Consider the following 9,760-nt stretch of genomic DNA (forward strand, 5'->3'; position numbering starts at 1 on the left):
TAAATTCGTTGTATCCAATGTACGAGGTACTGGATACATATAAATCACGTACGTACTACGAAAGTTCCATCGTTGATTCAATGCAAACGGTTCTGAAGGAAGTTCTACCATATACCATATACCATATACCATATACCATATACCGGGACCATATACAACTTCTAGCAACATGTATGATACGAACGTAATCGTAAAAGATTAAAATAAATGCACTTAATCATAATCAGCCTGTACTTAATATAATATATATTCGTCGTATTGTCGTATATTAGTTTACTATTAATTTTTCAATCCATATAAGTTGACCGTCTATAGCTGGTCGAAGGATTTGATTGTTAACTTGACCATGAATATCATTTCAGTGAATTCACCGATGTAGAAAATTCTACTTAACTTCGCACCTACTTAACCATAAAAATATCCTTGATCTTAATAGACAATTGCAGCACTATATAATATATACCGTTGCTGTTACACAGCCAATTGTTGCATTTATATGCATGCTGAGTTGAATTTTTTGCTGAATTCATGCTGTTTGATTAACTTATTATCCGCAGTTTACTGGGTATGAGAAGCACTTTGAAACAAATCGCATTGATTTGATAATTGCCGGGGATGATTGCAATAATTGCACACAAAGGTATTTTGGATACAAATACTGTCAATTTATGTATAGGGGTGCGTCTGTGAAAAGAACTTTGAGAGAGAGTGATATCTCAACAAGGTGCTGGTGAAATATCCAAACCATGCTGGTTTATTTGCAGCAGGATACTAGCTGATACTGAATCACTATTTGGATGTTTCCACCACAAGATTTAGACATTTTTGGGGAGAAGCCATAAAAGTTTGATCCGGTTAAATAGTTCAGTAGTTTTAACTAATAGTTCAGTAGTTTAAAGGGTTAAAACCCTTAATATAGCTCAGTCATTTAATTAAATATTAATTTAATTTTAAAGACAGTCTTTGTTATTGCATTCACATGCAACTTTGTGAAATGTCAGTGGTATTACAACACCTGTATCTACCAAATATTCTCGTACACCGAATATAAATTGTCTTGTAATCAGATAATATGATAATATCATCTGATGATAGCATTGTTAGAATCAAATGCTATTTATCTAGAGAAGATAACATTGCCAAATAAGATGCTATCTAACGGATGATAACATCTTCAAAACAATGTTAATAAACCATCAGATGCAAAAAACTGATGCTAATCGTTAGATTCAGATGATATCTTCTGATGATAACTTTGCTAGAATTAGATATCTACTAATGATACCATTGTTAGAGAACAAACCAAACGATCGATGACGTCCAATAAACGTAACTAGTTTCGTTTCTCGGCCGACCCCTTCCCTCCCTGCTAGAAAACGTGATTCTGACATGTTGAATTTGGACATAGAGTTACCTACCCCTTGTATCGTTGTGGATGGGTAAATAAAGCCGGAATATCCACACAAGTACTCCTACTGATTTTCTTACGCTTTGTCAGACGTGATAACCTATATAACATCGCTGAAATGCTAAACAGAAACATAAAAAGGACATTAACCATGATGATGTTTAGAACACCATTCGCGTTTTTGTCACCGGTTGTGGGTCCCCGTTTTCGAAACAATCCTGGGCTATAAAAATGAAGACCCCAAAATGAAGGCCCCTAAAAATACCACCATCATGTTATTTTGTGTTCTAGAGTTATACTGGAAACACACGTATACACTATACATGCACATCCCACACAATCTTCAATAAAACGTATTCCACGGGTTCTTTTAGTGGCAACTGGATAAAGGAAGTTCATTTACATTTGCTAGGTGCGCACCAATTGTTTCGATATAGAAACAAAGTCCGAAATCAGCTTTTCCCAGTTCACACACCAATGGACAACAACAACAATTACCACACACTGTTTGTATAAGTTAACAAAATCTTTAATGAAAAGAATAGCATGATTGGACAGTGATCTCGCAAGTTAACATAAAGAACATGATGCAGTCATGTCTACAGTAGAATTCATCTCGACCTTTGCAGGACTTAAACCCCATTAAAAGCTATTAAACCAAGATAACACTCATTGAAACAGCTCAACTGATTAAATCGGATCTTCTCTGGTTGTTCACATGTGTCTGTTTTACATGTGCGATATCGCAATAAAGCTGGTATTATAGCTTCAGTTGGGTAACCGATTATAAAGGAAACGGAAGGAAACAATGGTATGTGGACCTTTGTTCACGAAATGAGACAATGCCCTGCTTTTTGTTAACCAGCATTCTTGAAAATGAGCAACATAATGATTGTTGACTTAACACGGTTTGGAAATAATTTCTTCATATTTTTGGTGCTATTTGTCGTTTACATATCCTTCCTAAAACACAAAAGTGCGACCTTCTCCAAACACCTAAATTAGCTAAAAATTTAGGACATGTTACAAAACTATATTTTCTAGAATTTCATAGAATAGTTTAAATGTAGCTTGTACCGTTTTTGTGGCATCCTTCAGAACGGAGCGGTCCGTTACCAATACAGCTCAATATTTTCGGTCAAATCTCCATTCAATTAACACGGGGAGTTGGCTAGCTATGAGCTAGCTATGCTTTGCCCTCACTCATATTCTACGAAAGTGCGACCCCTTCTGAACATCTAACCTAGCTGTAATTTTAGGTCATGTTAGAGAAATATATTTGCTAGAAGTTTGGAGAATAGTTTAAATATTGGCTGGTTATTTTTCACACAGTGATGTTAACTAGTCAAGTGCCCATTCTTCCAACATACATCATTTGTAGAGGTCACGCGTCAATGGTGAGAGCACTGTGTATTGTGTATAGGAAAACGGACAGAAACTGCAGTATGAATACAATTATCACAAATATTAAGTAATACAGATATTACCAACTGCTTGTTCTATTCATTCATTTAGAGGCTTATTGAATGGCCAAATGTTACTATATATAATTCAAATTTGACTGAATGCAATTGTTTCAATTTGTGAACCCCAAGGGTGGCACTCGACTTTGGAAGTGACGGGAATGTGCGGACATAAGTTCAAAACTAAGCCCATTTGGTGAGAACCTAGACACCAAAAAAGGAGGGTCTTTCGGTGAGAAGGCCCTCACAATGGGTTTTTTCCGTGAGACTGTGGAAAATCTTACCAAAAGGGGGGTCTTTCTGTGAGACTGGTTAAAATGTTGGGTCAAAATATAAACATTATAAAAGTTGATACATGACAGGAAGTGATCAATTTTTATTTGGAAAAATATGAAATAAAATAATTAAAAAAAGGGGGCCTTTGGTGACGGGAAAACAAAAAGGGGTTATTGGGTGAGAGTGAGTTCAGTCAAACAAAAAAAGGGTCATTGGGTGAGAGGGAGTTAAATGGGGGTCAATGTGGCCGCACATCCCCGTCACCCATTTTTAGTGAGTGACCCCGGTCTGCGAACACGTTGCTGTGTCAAACATGTTAAATAGTTAGATCACCGCTTACTTTGTTGCATCCAAGATTTGACACGAATCATCATTATCATGTTTACATTTTACTTTAAATAGTAACAAAAACATTCATTATGTTAATAGCTCCTTTTGCCACATTCATCTTATTTCAGCAACAAGGTGCTATTTTATAATGCAATGCAAATTACATATTGGACAGTTTTTAATTTTCCCCATAAATGTCATTACACGCAAACCCTTGCATGAGTATAAGATAGTTTAAGCAAGGTACATCACGCCATGTGATTCCAGTTTTGTGATTGTTATGATAATATTTCAATATCAAATATACATGCCATAGTCACAACTAAATGTCAAGTGTATTATAAAGAATATTATAATCGCAGCTTAGTAGTAATTTATATTAGCTAGGCCCTCATTATGTACACCAGTATGTATCTTGTTTGCACTTTTCTTCAAACCAAGCTTGGTTTAGCCTTTCACGTTTTGGAATGTCTTCTTTCCAGTATTCTTCGCTCGTCACCCCTTCATGTGTCTGAAATGTAAAATAATCAACACGTTATCAAACAAAAACGAAAGTCTAAAGATCGTAAACACATGCGATACGGCTTTCATCCAGCCAACGGGACGTTCCATTTGATATCTTAAAACTGGAATCAGTATTTCAAATGAAAGTTACTCAATTGGCTATTATAATTTGAAACCCACATAATTCTGGGGAAGAATTCAACCGCGTGTTCTACGGGGGAATGTGGACTTCAAAATAGAACAGCCTAATGTACAATAGAAAAAGAAACTAACTATGCATTTTTTTTTATGTCTGAACTATGCAAGGCATTAAAAGCTGCTATCAGTATGATAGCGCTGATGGGTTGGCGCCAAGATAGTTGTTTAGATACCATTTAAAGCTCAGCCGATTCTGGTAAGAGTATATTAAACCAGGTAGAGCATTCCAAAGGTAAGCTGAGGATGGAAGGAATGACCTCAGGTTGGATCTTGAGATTTTGACAGCTTGGTCATGGGATCTAACAGAGCGCCGCAGACGAGGATCAACAATCATACGATCTGGTAACAGATGTTGAAGGAGTTCTGGAGCTTCACCCTAGAACATCCGATGAAATAGAGTGATGGCTCAGATGTTGTAATAATAGAAAGAACCATCAAATACAGCACCTGAGACATAGAAGAGCAGTGGGAGCCATCACTCTATTTCTCTTCTATGTCTCAGGTGCTGTATTTGATGGTTCTTTCCATCTGCTTCTGAGATGCCAATGATGCGTACCGCTCTGAGATGCCAATGATGCGTACCGCTCAATTATGCAATAGCATAATCAGATTTTATCCACTGATTGTTAGAATTATGATTACGTTTAATTGTAACTGTCCCAACTGCTGCTGCATGCGAATGTATTAAAAAGAGAAAACTTATTTTAAATCTGATCAAGTTTACCATAGGTTTTGGATGAAGTCGTCTCATTCCCAGTCTATTTAAATGCTCTCCCAGGGATTCCTTCAACATGGTCATGTGACCTGCAGTAAGACAGTGCCCACATGGAAGACATTCCTGATAATAAATGAAAAGTTCTATAATTAAAGACAGAGATAAAAACAATTTATCGCGTCTGATGTCACTGTCAATTACGATCCTTGATTGGTTTACACAGGTTAATTAGCGCGTAAAAGGAAGACCGATCTATCTGGTGCTGATCGGAGAAAAGGAATAGCAGCAAATGGCGAAAAAGTTCGTACTTTTACAAAGCAAAAAGCAGCTTTTCTAGGCATTGTGGACATGGTGCCTTCACCAAAGAAAGTTTCCTACTATAAAGACCTAACTTTTGAGATGGTTTGCATGTCGAAAGGTGCAAAATCAACAATAAGGCGCCCGGTTATAAATCCGCGTTCAGCAAGTCATCATCACGACACTTGTAAACAAACCGTTCTCGAGTTTGATTGACAGGTGACGTCAGACGCGATAAATTGTCTTTATGTTTGTCTTTCATTATAATAAGATTATTATGTACAAAAAATAATATCTTCGTATTCGTTTATACATTGAACATGTTGACATTAAAAAAAAATCAAGTTTAAGATGTAAATTACATTTTTTTTAAATACCTTTAAAATTTTAATTTTGAAACATTAAAAATGTTAAAGGGGTAATTATTGACTCCTCCCCCTTTCTAGGAACAGAAGACCCTCAATATTGCAATTCTAAGCTCTACAGTACTATGCCCTGTACAAATATATCAAAATAAAAATTCACTCCGTTTCACATAGTGACGTACCTTTCGACTTACGCTTCAAAAACTTGCCAAAACCCCCCAAATCTGCCGTTTCACAGAGTGGCGTATAAGTTTAGAGCTAGATTATATCCTGTAATACTTTAACTCTAATTTCAAATGTAATCGGTCCACTAAGAGATAATATTGGAAGAGTACTGACTATGTTATTAGTAGCATATCCTTGAAACGCTTTTTTCTCGCAAATGTATTTTGCATTTATCCTGCACGTACACCACTATGTGTATCGACCGACGAACTCTATGTTTTTCTTAAATTACTAACTAGCTAGAATTCCCCATGGCAAAGAACTAACCAGGCGGTGATGGAAGCGATATCGCCAATTTTGAGATCGCCATTGGATTAACACATAATCATGAAATCTTCACAAACAATTCCAAATTTGTTATGTGGTGTCAACGCAAAATTATCTTACTCTAAAACCGTCGGGGTTCGACAAAGTACCCCACAGCAAGTATGTTAATTTTCCATTTGTAATTGCTAACCGTGTATTTTGAATGGGGCTGTCAGCCCTGTATCTTCGCCAGCCTCGTACGTCACGTGTTGCGCTTCCTATGCCGCCTGGAACTAACTGCTCCCTTGCCTTGGTTATCCGTACAAGGGCTCGGGGAACTGATCCTGGCTGTGATGGTTTATTTTTTGGTATGTATAGGGTGTGCGCTTCTTAGCTGGACATCCCTGATTGTCGCTCAATGTTTATAATGATGTGTCGTGGGCCACAGTCGTCAGCATATTAATGTGCAGTGCGTATATGCTTGTGGGTTATTATGATTGTACGCCTGCATGTGCATATATAGCGTCTGCTGCTGGTACTTGTACAACGAGAAAAACTTTTTTGAACAATTTACAACTTCGAACACTTTACAAATTACTCTATTTGAACACTGATATTGATTCAAAGGGAAACAAATGCGTTCACTTGCTTTTGAGACACAAAGTAAATGCGAATTAGCTTACCTCAGATGTGCACGACTCACACATTGGTTCATAACACATGGCTTTGTACACTAGAACATCACTATTGCGTAATCTGTAGAAAAGCAAAGACCAAGAAAAAACCCGTTCGTACATGTAGCTAGTATGTGTCAGAGTGAAATCCAGTTTGTCGCAAAGCGGCCTATATTTAAGACTTGTGGTCAGAAAGAAATGACTGAGATAGTTTTTTTCCAAAATGTGTATACACATCTGTGCAATAAAATACCATGAATTGGACGATTATGTTTTCCTTAACAGTGGTGTGCCAAAAGTAGAGGAAGATGTTAAAGACCCAGTGATCCCAGCGCAAGTGTAGAAAAATAAAATTGTTTATAACTTGCTTAACAGTGAAGGATAAGTCATTCAAATTGTCATTGGTATTTTTGAAATAACAAATTTGGCAACAAAAAAAAACACACGAAGAAAACAGCAGCACAGACGAAGTTGAAGCCCCATTCAAATACATGTAAATTTAGATACTGTCAGTATCTAAATTACAGATTCGTGTAAAATGTATTATTTTGTCTTAAATACGTGGCTTTCGGCTGAACCACTCGCAGGTTAAGTTAACACATCTATGACAATGACAAAGGTACCAAAATCTGAATTTTGATGATTTTTACGATCGTCCGGGTGAGCAAATCACTGAATGGGCCTTTAAGGTGGTACTACATACCCTGATAAATTTTGCGACTAATTTTACATTTTTCTCAAAAAACAATTACACACTGGTAAAAAAAAGTTACGTATAACAAGGTGCAAGGAATCCAATTACTTCACTTATAATATCAGTCAGTCAAGACAAGTGGTTCATTACAGAAGAGAGTACAATGAGTCATTTCAAATATTGAGTTTTAGTTTTGGTTTTGGTTTTGGTCACGTGGTTTCCTATTATCCTGCCTAAGCTCTTGACTCATAAGATTATTGATATCTTTGTTTCGACCTTTTGTTAGAAACTTAAAAATTGTAGGAAAGAAATTAGGTTTTCATTACAGTTTCTTATAATTATAATGGTGTGACACGGTTTGGATGTGATCATTTATATATTTTTCAAAACATTACTGTTTTTTGTGGTAATTTTAATTCTATAAACTGTACATTTTTGTGCAAGCTGAGGGCGCTATTTACATATAATTTAAATTTAAATTAGCCAAATGATATGTGTTATACCTGACGTTTCATGATAAAAAGTTTTTGGAAAATTCCCTTGTCAATTTGTTAGTATGTTTGCTGATGTTCTAATACCATTTGATAGTGTCTACCCCTTGTAAAGATGCAAACACGATTAACGCCATCATTGTTCAACTTTTCTTTAAAATGAAATGCAATCGAACAACCGTGTTGAAGAAGAAAATCAATTAGGTTGGAGTTACCTGACCTAAGAAATGTTTAAATTTCGCAGTGCAACATTCACGAGGAGAGAAATCGAGTATTTCAATCTTCATTGAAAAACGTCGTTTAGAAAGTCCAATAAGCTATAGCTATTTTAGCTGTGAAAAAATATAGACCATCGAAATTTGCATTCGACATTACAAAAGGAGCGACTGAGGTGTTAAAAACAAAATCGATTCACGTCCTTATCGCATGGATACGACAATCGATGAAAGGTCATTATATGACTTCCGATATAAGCTAGTGACTTTTATTGAAGATAGAGGGGGAAAGAGAGAGTAGTGGGGAGGGGGGGTGTAAGAAGAGGGAGACAGAAAAACAGAGAGAGCATTGGAAGTGGAAAGGGAATGATGGGGAGAGGAGAATTCGAGATAGAGGAGACATCGAATATAGGGGGAGGGGAGGAGGGGGAGAAGGAGACACTTAGGGAAAAGGAGGTTATATAGGTGGGGGAGAGGGGATTCTCAGGTAAGAGGTGTGGGGTTTTTTTAAACGCTTACGTGAAAACACATTGCAAAAAAGACATTGTACACATAAACATCCCACCACACAGGCAGGCCCACCCCTACCTCACCCCACACATCTCCATACCACCCCACCGTACCATCTTACGAATGAGACAATCAAGCATGATGATTTAACATTCTCACCGATTTCCGTGAGCAGCGTGACCACCTATGTCAGTTCCGAGAATACGCAGAACACTTAATAAAAAGCCTTCGTATCTTGCTGCATTTTCGATTCCCATAGCCATATCGGGGGATGCGTTTACCTAAAATTATAAAGAAACATTGAATGCAGTGAACAACTCCCACTGAAAGCGGTTGAAGTGGCTCTCGATAGAAACCGGTGGCCTTTTATAATAAATATTATGTATCCAACATAATAATGATCATGTATAGTACTATCGTTTTCATCTAAATGATATTTAGTATCTTACTGCCATAACGATTCATACTGCAGTTACTGTCCATGTTCCTATACATAATACACAGTACTCTCACCATGTGAGTTTCCACAATGAATGGCAGTTTTCACAAACAAATGATGCTTCAGAAAACATTAACTTATCACGGTATATCAAGACTTAACCAACAAATTCAACCAATGACGTGCTCTTCTTGTCAATGAATGAAAGCACATGTGTTGTTGTTTTTGTTTTTTGAATTTCAGGCTACGACCTTTAGATTATACAGGTTTACATACCTCGAGTAAATAAACTTGCATATTAGATCCGAGAATAAAATCCCATCTAGTTAATTCGAAGAAATTGCAGCTGAAAAGACAAAACATTTTTTAGTTTTTAGAGAAAAATAGTGTTAAATATTGAGACTACGTTTACATTCTTGTAAGTTCTGCCAATATTAAAAAGACAGTGATGTCCCTTATTCCTTGCGCCATATGGCCAGTTGTTCATACGGACATACGATATGACTCAAACAATAACGATTTGACTCAAACAATTGTGACGTGTCATGTCAAAAGGAGACACTTTTGGGCAGGATTGTAAACGGAGAATAGCCAAAAATCTGCCAAGGCTGATTTTTTCACAATTTGGGTTTGTTGCGAATTTGTGATGTTATTAATGATAAAATGTTGTCTGATAGTTTCAGACTGGAATATATTGTATATAAACTGGC

General features: G+C 36.6%; 1 protein-coding gene across 1 annotated transcript; it reads right to left on the bottom strand.

The window, feature by feature from the left end:
* Nucleotides 1–2,259: 2,259 nt before the first annotated feature.
* Nucleotides 2,260–9,405, bottom strand: LOC140139434 (probable tubulin polyglutamylase ttll-15). Its single transcript, XM_072161191.1, has 5 exons — nt 9,327–9,405; nt 8,771–8,892; nt 6,711–6,783; nt 4,904–5,017; nt 2,260–3,988 (listed from the first exon to the last, which is right to left on the bottom strand). Exons 1-5 carry the CDS (start codon nt 9,345–9,347, stop codon nt 3,872–3,874), a joined length of 447 nt encoding a protein of 148 aa, XP_072017292.1. The 5' UTR covers nt 9,348–9,405; the 3' UTR covers nt 2,260–3,871.
* Between the last annotated feature and the right edge of the window lie 355 nt (nt 9,406–9,760).

This window comes from Amphiura filiformis, chromosome 18 (assembly GCF_039555335.1).
Source record: "Amphiura filiformis chromosome 18, Afil_fr2py, whole genome shotgun sequence".
Lineage (NCBI taxonomy): Eukaryota > Metazoa > Echinodermata > Ophiuroidea > Amphilepidida > Amphiuridae > Amphiura > Amphiura filiformis.